The sequence below is a fragment of the Scleropages formosus genome, chromosome 11 (genome assembly GCF_900964775.1).
Source record: "Scleropages formosus chromosome 11, fSclFor1.1, whole genome shotgun sequence".
NCBI lineage: Eukaryota > Metazoa > Chordata > Actinopteri > Osteoglossiformes > Osteoglossidae > Scleropages > Scleropages formosus.
In genome coordinates, this window is record NC_041816.1 from 2425434 (window position 1) to 2440104 (window position 14671).

The 14671-nt window shown below is 46.5% G+C and overlaps 1 protein-coding gene across 3 annotated transcripts in view; it reads left to right on the forward strand.

Annotated features, from left to right (window-relative positions):
- brsk2b (BR serine/threonine kinase 2b) overlaps positions 1 to 14671 on the forward strand; it is a 154158-nt gene that overhangs the window by 122958 nt on the left and 16529 nt on the right. For 2 of the 3 annotated variants that reach the window (XM_029256481.1, XM_029256482.1), the window contains exons 8-14: positions 681 to 827; positions 2910 to 2941; positions 3608 to 3772; positions 5226 to 5323; positions 5846 to 5996; positions 11229 to 11289; positions 13440 to 14100. In XM_029256481.1, coding sequence (XP_029112314.1) covers positions 681 to 827; positions 2910 to 2941; positions 3608 to 3772; positions 5226 to 5323; positions 5846 to 5996; positions 11229 to 11289; positions 13440 to 14100 — 1315 coding nt within the window. The remainder of the gene's footprint in view (positions 1 to 680; positions 828 to 2909; positions 2942 to 3607; positions 3773 to 5225; positions 5324 to 5845; positions 5997 to 11228; positions 11290 to 13439; positions 14101 to 14671) is intronic. The other variant, XM_018752774.2, reaches the window with a different exon arrangement.

The window sequence follows — 14671 nt, forward strand, 5'->3', positions numbered from 1 at the left end:
TGCACCTGAATTTCTGACTTAAGGCATAATTTACAGTATTGTGTTTTACTAGTTCCATAGCAGCTTGATTCTGGTTAGTGCTGTTAGCAATATCTGTTTTAGGCTTGCTCATGGCTCTCTGCCAATAAAGTCAATCATCAGCCACCAGCACATTTAGTAAATTGATATTTCATATAAACATTATCTCTGGCATGAAATAGAACAGAAGATTCAAAGATATTCTTCCTGGGGCAGCTGATAGCATCGTGGTTAGAGATTCTGCCTTTGGGCCCAAAAAGTTGCAGGTTTGAATTGTACCTCCAGCTGTTGTGCCCAAGGTACTTGGCTTGAACTGCTTCTGTGAAAGTTGCCCTGTTGTATAAATAGGTAAATAGTTCAACATTGTAGGTTAAGTTGCTTTGGAGAAAAGTGTCACCTAAGCAGGTAAATGTAGTGTAAGATGTTTAAAATACTGCTAGTAGTAAAGAATTATTGCAAAAACCATGGATATAATTTGCGGGTTTAATGTGTGAAAATTCTCTGCTGCATTCTTAGAAGGATGCAAAGTATACTTTGGTTTGGTTTGTACTGGTCATCCAGGTAACTACAAATGTTGCTTTTCCGCTGTTCTTCTGACATGTTGCTGAGGCCCATGTATGTTTTTTTGTTTGTGACACACACACCCTCCACCCCCCACCCAGGGTGCCCTGCCGTTCGATGACGACAACCTGAGGAACCTTCTGGAGAAGGTGAAGCTCGGCGTGTTCCACATGCCCCACTTCATCCCACCCGATTGCCAGAACCTGCTGCGCGGCATGATCGAGGTGGACGCCACCAAGCGGCTCACGGTCAGTGCTTCACAGCTGTTCGCTCTGTCGCAGCCTCAGGTGGCCGTCGAGGATCGGGTCTCTGTGCCCTTGAGGGAAAGGTTCCACTCTGTATTATTTATAGAGGGGCGCACGGGTACCGGACCTCCCTGATCTGCTGTCCAGATGTTGACTTTGGAAGATGTTCTGGTTTCTGGAACACTGTCTGATCTTACTTTAACATGCAGTGCAAACAGTTCCCGCATGTACCGTCAGCATCTGGATTGGGCCACATGGTGTGGAGCTGTACAGACATGTTGAGCACTATACAGATATGTTGAGTATTTTTTTTCCTTGGTTTTAGTTAAGACAGCAGGAAAAGATTGCCATCTGAACATTTTGGACTTTTTCCTGAGAGTCTCGTGAAATTCTTTAAAGTTGCGAAGGACTAAGAATAACCTGGAAATAACAAGCTTGCTGCTGTCATGATATTTGTGTTCTGCTGAACCCAGTGTTTCTGACGGCTGCTTGAGACCCAAAAGGAAGCGTGACCTCTGACCTCTGCTCCTCCGTGTTGTCACACGTGTAATTTAAAGCGGTGGAACAGTGCACTTTATACTCGCTGCGGCTGGATCGCGTCCAGTGCGTCTTGTTCCATATTTGACCTCTAGATAGTGTTGCAAGGTATGCTGTCATCCGTTAAGCAGATAAATGCATGTAAAATGTAAAGATTTTTGCACTATTGTCATCGTATTTAAGTTAGTCCAAGTCTGCTTAGATTCTCTTCAGTCTCCCTTTTAAGGTATTAAATATAGCTTTCAAATGCAGAACAATTACTTTTTTAGCTTCCCAAGTCTGGTTAATCTCCTAAGCATGTAAAATATCCTGGAGAGTTTCCGATGTTATCCTCCTCAATAATGAATGCGCTTGACATAATTTGATATTATAAACCCATTAGAAAGTAATTTTTCCCTCCGTGTTCTGCAGGAAAATTTGTTTGGATTAATAAGATAAGCAAGCCGAGTGCGTCGATAATTACATATCGTGAAATGACATGACACGGTAGTAGGATGTTTCTCCTGTTTTGGTGGAGACCGTCACACTGAACTAAGTAAATCAAGGACTCATTTTTGTTTGTTAGGTGAACACCGTGGTTGGCATAAATTCGAGCAGTAGGAAAAATGGAAGCGTACGGTTGCGCGCATTCCCTCTCGCGCTCCATTTCTCGGCCGCTCGCTCGCCGCGCTCGCCGCGCACGCACAGACACACGCAGATGGATGTCCCGAAAGCCTGCTTTCTGCAGGTAACATGTGGAGAGATCAGTCAGAATTACTGGACTTGTCAGGCGAGCTCCAATAAGCCTCGGCAGTAGTTGATCTAATAGGTATTCCCTTTCCGGCAAGAGCCACTTGCTGCCCTTGTAGTGTGATTTCCTCATGCTGACAGTAACAGATGTGAATGGCTTCCCCCTACCTCGGGGAAGGATAGCAATGTCCTACACTGCAGGCGTCCTCCTCTCAGGAGGCCAGGGCTCCTTCGATAACCCCATTCCCGCATTTGCCCATCGCTTTACCTCTGCGAAGTGTCACGCTTTGTAGCTTCGGGAGAACTGGAGCAAATTTCAGTTCACAATGACTTGCCGCCGGCAAAGTTTGTTCACATAATTGTTTGGCACTGGTGACTATAAATGATTGGGCCATGGTTGGAAAATGACAGTATGGCTGGAAACAAACAAAAAAAAATTACAAATGAGTTTTCACTAGAGGAACATCCCTTAACATCATCCAGACTTGAACTGTGTAGTTCCTGTAATGTTCCTCAGTGGTGGTCATATTTGCATGTATGTGGTCATGTTGTTCGTTGTCTTTCAGGTATTATTTACTGTCCTTTTCCCTTTTTTTCCCCCCAAGATGCTTAGCTAAATTCTTAATGCCAGCTCTTTGAGTTGCGTTTCTTCTTAGATGACGCTTCTTTCGGTGTTTCGCGATGTGAAATTGTTATATCGTCGGCTGGATGAAGTGCCGTGGTCTTGAACGTTGATCGATGCTCTTGTTTTCAACTAGTTGCTTTCCAGATCTCGTAACTGTTCCTCTCTCCCTCTCTCCCTTTACCCCAACCCTACAGTTAGAACAGATCCAGAAGCACACATGGTACATGTGAGTATGACCACATTTCCTCCTGTGTCTTGGTGGGTGCAGCTGAAAGGGTTTGGGGCCACAAGACGTGTTCTGGCATGGTGCTTTTACTGGTCAGGTGTCGTAGGCTGAATTGTACGAAGGGCACATTAACACCCGGGACAAGGGTTACGGAGGCAAGAGAAGAAAAAGGAGGGTGTGAGTTCACAGGCTGTCACCCATGTAACACCTAGCATCTAGCACCTCCCAGTAGGATTGAGTTTGTACGTGGTGTCCCGGGGTCCAATATGTGCCAGAAGGGCTCATCCATCTCTGCTATCTGCTGGAATGTGGTCACATGAGGACAGCAATTGTAGGTCACGTCTCATGGGAAGGCACAGGACTTGGACAAATAAAATACGATTGGATTTTAATTTAGCCTTAATCCATTGTTCGATATTGGTATGATTCCATGTCAGCGGTATCACTTTCGTCTTGGAAGCTGTTCATCTGGCTCAGTTAAGTACAGCATAAATTTCAGTTGAAGTGATCGAGGTGTTATTAATATAGTAAAGTATAACCATTTATAACACTGGGACAGAAACAATTTCTTAGAATGTGGGGTGGATTGTTCAAAGAGATGGTGCTCGTGCATGTAGGTATGTTTTGTAGAATGTGAATTGTTTGCATATTTGGTCCTCCCGCCAGAGGGGGCAAGAATGAGCCCGAACCAGAGCAGCCGGTCCCCCGGAAGGTAGCCATCCGCACGCTGCCATCGGCCGAGGACATCGACCCCGACGTGTTGGACAGCATGCACTCTCTGGGCTGCTTCCGTGACAAGAACAAACTGATGAAGGACCTCCTTTCAGAGGAGTGAGTGATGAGGAGAAGCCCTTAGACTGGACAGTTATCGTGACTGATAACAGATATAACTCAGATGCCATAAAATAAGGGCAGCAAATAGTAAAGTTGCCACCAGAAGTTTGTCTGCTCCAGGCCTGGGGGCGCTTTGTTGCTCTGCTCTGTGTTGCCTTGTGAAAGCAATTTAACCTGAATTAGTGATTAAATCCTTACTGTGCAAATTAATGAAGTTGCCAGTGGATGATCAGTGTGAGAAGTGGGAAGAGCATGTTCATTTAGAAAGGATATATGAGCTTCCCACAGTGGAGAGCTTGCATTTATATACAATAAACACATCCCATACATATTCAGTATTCACATGGATATACACCTGTACAGTACGCAAGGCACATCACACATAAACACCTGCTTACCGTGTTGATAACCATGCTACCCTACCACACGCAATTATATTTATTTATTTAGCAGACACTTTTCTCCAAAGCGACTTCCAGTGAACTCTATGTAGTGTTATGAGCCCACACACCTTATTCACCGCGGTGACTTACACTGCTAGATACGCTATTTACACTGGGTCACTCATCCATACGTCAGTGGAACACACACATACACTCTCTGTCACTCACACACTATGGGTCAACCTGAACAGCATGTCCTTGGACTGTGGGAAGAAGCCCACGCAAAGAACATGCAAACTCGAGATAGACTAAGCGGGGATCGAACCCATGTCCTTTCACGACCCAACACCTAGTTTGTGTTACATCTAGTTACTGTTAACAAACATCTAGTTTCCCTTGACTCGTCCATGTAAGGCCCTGCTTGACAGTAAGAAGCAAGTTGCCCTGGAACTAGAGACAGAGACGGACCACTTTCGATTCCCTTTTCTCCGACGCCTAGCCTAAGGATTCCAGAATAACGCCTCCCGAATGCAGAAATCCTGAGTCGGTTTCCCACGGACCAGTATATTTGTCACAATCAGCTAAAGAAAAAAGTAATAATAATTCTACAAATGGTCTCAGAATTCTTATATCTTAACAGTGTTGAAGAGCTCAGTGCTTTTAGTGGTCATTTCCTCTTCCTAAGTCTCATGCATAACAGTGAGCAGATGCCCCTGGCATGCACTGGGAGACTGGCCCTTCAAAGAAGGCTGATTTATCATCCAGGAGCAGCACAGTCGCTATCAGCGCACTTTCTCTGCAGTGCCGGTTATTGCCAGTGATGGATGGCCTGTGATTTTTCTCTGAAGGCACCCGCACTTCTCCTATTTCTCCTCACTCTCACAAAGCATTAGGTACAGATATGTGCGTTTAACTTGGTCGGGACATAGGGCTGCTTATAGTGCTTTGGACAAATAGAAGGCAAGTTACGGAAGACCCCCGGCTAACCAAAGTGCATTATGTTCCTAAAACCATTCCTGCCAGTATACTTCACTATGCTCTATTGTCTTACCATGTTTTCACTCTAGTGACAACCAGGAAAAGATGATCTATTTCCTCCTTTTGGATCGCAAGGAGAGGTACCCCAGCCATGAGGACCAAAACCTCCCCCCTCGCAATGACATAGGTACGGTACCTTCTTCCGTTGCTGTGGACATTTCGGTTTCTCCTTCCACAACCCTTGGCACCAAATGCACTGGACAAATTCCAATGAATCTTTCAGTATCTATGGGAACAAAGCTTTAGGTGGTTTACATTCGGCTGGACATCTCGCATGGAGGCCACTTTACAACCATCACGTAGAGTCATTTATATTTCAGTAATGCTTGTAATGTGACTTGGATCGATTTTACCTTAGAAGCAGTCATCTACAGACAAGAATCATTTAAACTGCTGCTTGAACCAGTACTTGAATTCCCGGTTGGTCTCAAGGAGAGAAGATCATTTCATTGAACCTGTCACTTGCTCCATTGGTCAGTCATTTGAATGCTTTTTCCAGTCTAGTGAGTAAGAGCCTGAGCACTAGGTTATCCAGGTCATTGCCTTACACTGTGAGGGTGTTGAGCCAGAACCCAAGTAATTCCCCCCTCCTCCCTCCCCCAACGTCCCCGTGATTGCCCTGTCCCTCAACCGTGGTCCTGCTCGACAGACCCCCCCAGGAAGCGTGTGGACTCGCCCATGCTGAACCGACATGGGAAGCGGAGGCCGGAGCGTAAATCCATGGAGGTGCTGAGTGTGACGGAGGGTGGATCCCCGGTGCCGGTACGCCGGGCAATCGACATGGCGCAGCATGGCCAAAGGTACGACACGTACATCCCCCCACCCTCACCGCACTCTACCATCACGTAGAAGCAAGGACTGCAGAGTCTTCTTGTCATTTTCACACCTCAAACCCATGACACACTTTTGGGACAGATGTGGGCATGACATAGACTCACAAATGCCTCGGTGCATCCGCTCACTCTGAGTCACATAAGTGTGAAAAATGCAGCATGATACCAAAGAACTCCAACACTGAATATTGTAATAAATGGTCAGCTGGTCTGGAGAAGCACAGGTAATGACCGCCTTTCTCTCGGCTTTATGTCCCAGCGCACTGAGGCTGTGTTCGCTATCTCTAATCTGCTGCCAATCTAGAAAAACTCAGACTAAACTATCTGAAATTCTCTGTGCCATGCGGGGCCGAGAGAACCGGGACGGCAGGACCCAAGCGCAGAGTCGTTCGTCTGGATTCAGGGGATAAGGCAAGTTCTCAGAGCCGGGGACAGGCGAACGGTCGGTCGATCGGCGGTCGGAGTTAGAGCGAAGATCCATGGACGAGGTCAGGGGACGAAGCGAAAGGTCGGTCGATCGGCGGTCGGCGTCTGAACGGAGTTCCGTGGACGTGGTCGGGAAACAAAACAAAGGGACGAAAACCGGAAGACAAGAACGAAGAACAAGTGTTGAGTGTGCACTGGACGTCACGAGGAAGGGCAGTTGTCTCTGATGAGATTCCGCAAAGGTATGGGAGCTGAGGAGGGTCTTTTAAAGGGTGAGCAGTAGGTCAGGTGCTGGACCAGAGTCAGGTGCTGTTGGTTGAGTTGTGGGCGTGGATGTGACACTCTGGTACTACCAGAGAATTAGTGTGATTTTGACACTAATCCAAACCCTAAGTGTAAAAGTTATTGCTTCGGCCCCTCCCTCCCCGAACTTGTCTCATACACATGCAGTGAAGCTGTTTGCTGAAAAAATTTGAATAGAACAATAAAACCATTGATTCCAGGTAAATTAGTACTGTCTGGAATAATTAATTCTACCTTTATTTATTTGAAAGTGGTCATAGGTAATTAAGCTCATGAAAAAGTGAAAAAATGTGGGCATATCAATTAATGATTTTAGAAAAATCCTCTCCACTCACATCAGAGTCTGTTTTCCTCCCACTGTTTGTCATGAAGTATATTTCTCAACCTTCTGTCACACGCTTTGCTCCAGGCATGCCACCAGGTTTGCCTCATCTTTAATTCCACTTCTAAGCTCATTTTAAATCGAATATATTTTAAGAACGCGTTTACAGTGACTTTTTTAAATAGATTTATTTTGTGATGTGAGGATGCTGACTTGCTTTGCATGTTCTGTCAGGCTGATGAGATCAGTCGCCATGGCGATGGTACACAAACAGCAGGTTTACGGATAGTTAAACAGCAGGCTGGGGAACATCCTTCATCCCAGATTCTTATTGCCGTTGCGGGCAGGATGAACAGAGTAAAAACAGGAGGCAAACAGAGGTTTTCCATCAGCACCCAAAGTTTTAAGGAGCTCGGCGCCCTTGGCCATCTCCCTGCACATGAAAGGGATCCCATCTGCTCCCTTCACCTTTTTCTTGCCATGTTTGAAGTATATCTCGTTTTATCTCGCGGTGGAACCTGATTTCGGGTTAATTTCCTTGGGTTTCATGTTTGTTTTTTCTTTCTCTTCTTTCCCTGACTTACTCCATTTTTTTCCCTAGCTTTTTGTTACTTTGGAAACTGGATGGTGTCTGATGCCAGCTTATCGGTGCCTTCGGTCCAATTTATTTGCAAATCCCTCCTTGATCGATCTGGGAGGGAAGAGGGTTTGTGCATTTTGGTCCGTCCAAAGATTAGCATTAATTGTGTGCAGCAAAAGTGAGACAGACGCTCAAACGGAACGCAGTGAGGTCCCACAAATGCAGATCTAGGTCTACAGGTTTACACCTGGAGCCCTTGAATACATAAACAAACTGCACCTTTTCCTGTAAATGACAGTACCGGTAAATGTGTTCGACACTGTATTAGATTTCCTTTTAGTCTCATATCCTTTCTCAAGAAAAAGAATCCGCTGCACTGTGCGATATCAGGTATTCTCCAGGCATGTATGTTGCTAGCTCTCAGCGGTATTGTACGGAGAGCTGCTCTATTTCTTCATTCTGGGACCTCTTGGGTAGAATGGATTTTTAGCTCTGGTATTTCTCAGGCCATTTCCTTTATCTTTTTCTTCTGAAGTGACTATTTTCTATTTTTATTTAATATGCATTTTATAATGTAACCTGCATTAACAGCCCTTTCTAACTTGCTTGGGTACGAACTGCTTTACAACAGAGACTGCAAGGTTGTGGTTTGCTACAGTTTTTTAATACAGGCTTATCTCCATCTTCCCTTTCCTTCTGGGCATGCCCATCATCATCCTTCCCATTTTTTTATGCGTTCTAATATGATGGGGCTGATTTTGGTTGTTTTCTGGTGACTGGTGGAAGTCATATTTATTTTTTACCATAGGGGTACTGTAAGTGCACCTGTGTGTTTTCAGCATGTTCTTATATGTCTTTAAATATGTGTTTAAAAGTATGTGTGTGGGACACAATCCGTTGCATGAAAACCAAAAATATATATTCAGACTGTGGCTGACCAGAGTCGTCTCTCAGACACCGCCTTTGAATGAGTGTAAAAGTTTCTTTTTTTTTTTAAATTATGGAACTTCAGAATGAAATGGCTCATACTGAGTTTTTACCACTTATTTACAAGCATATAAGTGCACCTGCCACACTTTTTTCTTTTTAGTGAAAACTACAATAAAAAAGTATTTAGTTCAGTAACATCTCAAATGCCCCATTAAAACACACATTGACCGAAACCGCTTGTCCCAGCGAACCAGAACCTAACCCGGCACGTAAGGCCGGAGGGGGAGGGGACACCGGGACGGGACGCCAGTCCGTCACAAGGCACCCCAAGCGGGACTCGAACCCCAGACCCACCAGAGAGCAGGACCCGGTCAAACCCGCTGTGTCACCACACCTCCTTGCCACATTCACACTATTTCTCAATTCCAAGACAGCTTGGACTATACAGGTTAAACAAATGAAATACAGTATAAAAAGCAGGTGATAAAGCTAAAAAATACTTCCAAATTAGTACACGTGTTCATCGGGCCAGTGTGTGTGACTGCCGAATCTGTGTGTGGAGAGGTCGGTCCAGCTGTGCGTGCAGTGTGTGTACGAGTCCTTCTGATGTCGTCTCCTTCGGCATACCCTACTCCCAAAGTCCTGGCCACCTGTTTGAAATCAGTTTTGTTTATAATTATTACAGAAGACCCATCATCTTTATCTGATACGCACCATTATCTTATACACAACCGCAGAGCTTTACTAATGCAAACTTAGAACTGCACTTTGGAGCTCCCTCAGATCAATCTATCTATCTATCTATCTATCTATCTATCTATCTATCTATCTATCTATGCTGGGAACGAAAAATAGATATAACTATAGATAAGTAGTTTTAAGCCAGCATATGTATTACGTCTGGCTCTGTTTTCCATTTGGGATATGCGGTATAAATATATTACTCTCCTTGTTGTGTTTTCCAGTAGTCATAAACAGTCCTACATATCTGTGCTCTTAAAATATCTGTGCTGATAAAGTCTCTTGAACTCCCACACGCACAGACACACAGAAAGTGCTGCCTGAACCGACGTGGGCGTTGTTTTTCGCAGGCCTGGTTTTAATATGTGTCCTTCGCTCGCAGCCTCCGTGGTTCCTCAGCCCGCCGCCGCTGCGGCTGCCGCTGCTCCCGTCATTAACCCAGGGACCCCTCCGTCCCACTCCAAGACCGTGGGAGGGAGGACAAAGCGATCCCACCAGACTCAAGCTCCACCGCAGCCAAGCCAGCGATGAGAACGACGACAGACCCGAACTAAATAAAGTGCCAGACTAGCCAAATAATACAGGGGGGAAAGGCCTTTTTGCTGAAGGCTTTTCTAGACTTTTCCGCAGGATCGTTGGCCCCAAATTACAGCTGACTGACCAGACATGGCAAGCAGACCTCTTTGCTGTCATGAGCTGTACCGCAGAGACTGCAGAAGAACATCTCACTGGTAAACAGGAGAGACAGAGGTGGGGCAGCTCTGCTCTCCCCGCACTGCGAAATTCTGCACATTGTGGTGCCATCATTTGTTTCAATATTTTCTGCTGCTGCATTTAGGGCTGTATCTTTTTCCGGCAGTAGGACATACATTTGCATCTCAGCTGAGCAGCTAAAGATCTAACACATGGCTGCATGGTCCTCACTCCAGTGTACTGAGGATTCGCTCCTTTTCTTTTTCCCCTTCCGACCTCTGAAGTCTCACTGTCACTTGCCTGGGTTGCCTAAATACCTGAACTGAGCGGGTCTTTTACTGACCACACTGATAGCTTTAAAATCATACGCACGCAGTCTGAAACCGCTTACCCCAGCAGGGTCACGGCGAACCGGAGCCTAACCCGGCAACACAGGGCATAAGGCCGGAGGGGGAGTGGACGCACCCAGGATGGGACGCCAGTCCGTCGCAAGGCACCCAAAGCGGGGCTCGAACCCCAGACCTGCCAGAGAGCGGGACCTGCCAAAGCCTGCTATGCTACCATGCTCCCCTTGCTTTGAAGTTTATTTATTTGTTTGTTTGAGGATTTTTTGTGTCTATTTTAGAATTTTTTTGTTTCTAGCAGAGTCAATGTGACCTGCGTTTACCCATCCAACCAATAGATGGTAGCCCAAAGCCCCCAAACAGAATAGCAATGTGAGATGCCCTTGGTTTAATTCGCTTCCACAGTGTTTACAGTTCACTTAATGTTTTTGCAAGTGTTTCTGATCAATATTGAGATGATGAACAAGTTTTTGGAATGGGTCTGTTAACAATCACGATTCAACTGGATTTTTTGGAGACAATATTTATTTTTACTAGTTTTGACTTCAATGTATGTTAACGTTAATAAAGGTATTGACATAAAAGTTCTTTTTTTTATTTTTATAGCTGCATCCGAGATTTTTACAAAACCTAACCAGATTGTGACTTAGTGGTAAAAGTGAATTTGGAGTTAGACCCAGAACAAGACTTCCAGTCCCAACTATGTTCGTGTCTTGAGGACCCGCTGTACTAAATACCTCCTCCGTCGGACTGTGGAACGCAGTCTCTGCGTAACCGCTGAACACATTTTTGGGGCACTGTTGACCGTCTAATCTAATGTACGTCGTCCCCAATGTTTGTGGCTTCGTCTCTTCCACCAGGTCACGGTCCATCAGCGGAGCCTCGTCCGGCCTTTCCACCAGCCCCCTCAGCAGTCCACGGGTAAGCCCCCCATGGCCAGCCTGCAGTCTCGGCATCCAGTGCAACCAGCTGCTTCCCTGGTATTCCTTTTTATGTCAAGGGCAAGCACAGCTCTTTGACTCAGATGCTGTAATGAACATGGTAGACGTCAGTCTAAACAAGGTGAACGTAGTGCCCTCCAAGCTCCATCCGGTAACCTGCTCTTGAAGTGTTAGTCAGCTTTACTTGCTCTGTGTTGTGCTTTGAGACTGCTTTTGTACAGTATATCAATATATAATGGTCTATTGGTATATTGTATCAATTTCTGTATTTACATGTGTAATAGGGTTTTGAATTATTTTTGACACAGATTTGTCATTTGAAATACGTACAGGTGGTCCTCCACTTGCAAACGGTTTTCATTCGGATGACCCTTGTCAGACGTTTCAAATCCCCTTAACTTATATTAATGGGAAAAATATATTTAAAAAATTAGCATGCATGAAAGCTATGATGTATAAAAGAGCTTTCTTGTATATATATATATTTTTTTTTACAGATTTTACACATTACACAAGTTAATATTAATGTAGAACATATCGTAGCAACATAAACACTATACAGTATTATCAATATCTTTTCAAGTTGCGCTCTTATTTTCACTTTAATTTCATACATTCACATTTATTCATTTAGGAGACGCTTTTCTTTAAAGCAGCTTCCAACGAACTCAGCCCATACTTTATTCAGCAAGGTGACTTACACTGCTTGATACACTACTTACAATGGGTCACTCATCCATACATCAGTGGAACACACACTCTCTCCGTCACTCACTCACACACACACTGTCTGACGCCGCTTGTCCTGAGCGGGGTCGCGGTGAGCTGGAGCCTAGCCCGGCGACGCAGGGTGCGGGGCTGGGGGGAGAGGGGACAGGCTCCGAACGGGACGCCAGTCCGCCACAGGGCACCCCAAGCAAGACTCGAGCTCCAGACTCACCAGGGGGCGGGCACAGGCCACGCCCACCGTGCCGCCGTGCTCCTCCACCCGCACCCGTCACTCACACGTTCTTAATCCGTTCGCTTCAGAGCTCTCACTTCTTCGCTTGCTAGCCATTTCACATAAAAAAGTAACCTGACGGGAATGTCAGGCAAAAAGTCATTGCTCCCAGACCCCGCAACACCGGCAACGTTCGGCCCATCTTATTGCGCAGCAGTCGGAGCGGTCATTGTCAGACGACGCAACCGTCGGGACTCTGATAAGGTTCGTGGGACAGTTGCTTCACTTTGCGTATGTAAGTCGAGGACTACCTGTATATTAAAATGGTACTGTTACAGAACCGGTTCAAATGTCTAGTCTCGAACCTTTTTGCCTCTTTTCCGAATGTAATATTTTAAATAGCCTTAAATTACAGTCTGCGTCTGGTGTCCTCAATCGAGGTATTTTGCATTTTGTAGGGATTTAGTAAGTGCTTTAAAGCAGCTTAGTTACAGGACACAGTTCTGTGCTATAAAACAAAGAATAGAAGGACGGTCACCAAGTGAGGGCCAGATCACACTTGGGGCGGATGTGTTCTGATGTCTCCATGCTCTCCACGCTCTCCACGAGGGGCAGTTTGACTATAAAAAGGGATACAAGAGCCGTGTCCACCCGATCGCCACCAGACCACCTCCATCTCATGTTCCAGCCAGCTGCCTCGCTTCTTCTACCGTTTGGTTCTGCAGAAAATCACTTTTGCACATGGCTTGCTTGCTTGGGTCCCGCCCACCGTTTATTTTCTCGGAGCAGCAAAGCGAAGCTTTTGTCGTGATTGTTGCTGTGGTATTTTTGAATGCCTCTAATTGATTTACACCTTCTTTTTTTGCTGTGGTCTTCATGCCTCTTGGCTTAGGCTGGTTGCGCTAACCGCATGTTTTCCCTCCTTTTCTTTCTGCACACCCACCATTCCTGGCCTGTGTTCCGTCTGCGACACGTCTGCCGTTATTTTATTTCTGATGTTTGTCTGTGCGTTGCCTCTTTTTGTTTGCCAAAAACCTTTGGTGCTTTGGTGCTTTTTTGTCCTGTGTGTGTGTGTATGTGTTCGATGTTACCCCCCATGCCCAACCCCACCCCACCCCACCCCACCCCACCCCACCACACCCACCCGGCTCTCCGCGCTTGCTGTGTTTATGGTGCACGTTTGCTCGCAGCCTGTCCGGAGATTTTTTATCCCTCCGCACTCCCCCAACCTCTCCCGGTCCCCAAATTCCAGTCCCACAAACTCCCCGGGTCCCCTCTCCCGTCGGACTGGTGCACGGACCCCGAACTCCTTTCAGCCAAAGATGGTGCCGGTCCTGGCTGATCCCAAAACTCAGACCCTCCCAGCCAAACCCAAGGTAGCTGAGAAGCCCCTGCAGTCCACCAGGTCAAACCCCCTGCCTGGCGCAGCTACTGACCCCTCCACTCCTAAATCTGAGCCCTCTACCCCGTGCCAACAGCGGCCCCCTGTTGTCCCCAACAGCCCCCAGGTGCGCCGGCCGCCCCTCACTCCCCAGCTCTCTGTGCCCCTCTCCTCTGCCGCCCCGCTCTCCCCGATCCGGCTCCACCACTTCCACCCCGTGGCAGCGTCTGACCACGGCGCCAAATCTATCCCCATCATACAGGTGACCCCTCACCCCTCCCCCCGGGGAAGCCCCCTCCCCACACCCAAAGGGACGCCGGTGCACACCCCCAAGGAGAGCCCATCCGGCACCCCGAGTCCCACACCGCCCCCCAGTCCCTCCATTGGTGGGATGCCCTGGAGAACACGCCTTAACTCTATCAAGAACAGCTTCCTGGGATCACCGCGTTTCCATCGCAGAAAACTGCAAGGTACTGTGAGAGGAGCCAGGGTGCACCTCCCATAATTCTCAGCACTCTTCCGCAATGACGGGAGGCACGCGGTGTTTCTCTGCTAATGTGACCATCTAGGCACAGCAATACAGGGAGCTAAACGTGTACAGTATATGTAATTATAACAATCAGAAAAGCTGCAGAAAGTGAACTGTTGAGAAAGTCTTGCTGAAGTTAGACATCCAAAAAACATGAGTCTAGAACTAGACAGCTGAGATTAAATGAAGTTTATTCACCTGATGCTTTTCTCCAACACAACTTTCAGTGTTAAGCTCAGTACCTGCGATCATTTACACATCTCATTGACTTTTACTGGAGCAACTTTACAGTAAGTACTTCATTCGAGGGACTATAGCAGCAGGTGGGATTCGGTACAACCTCCAAATCCAAAGGCGGTAAACATAACCACTGTGTTACGTCTCGCACCTTAGATGATCCTGATTGTCCAACGACTGTTCAGAACAAGAATGTCTGGGACTTATTCCTTACCAAAGACTAAAGTGCACTAGTTTTGCATTGTGAATGCCACGGTAATTTCGTAACACTAGAC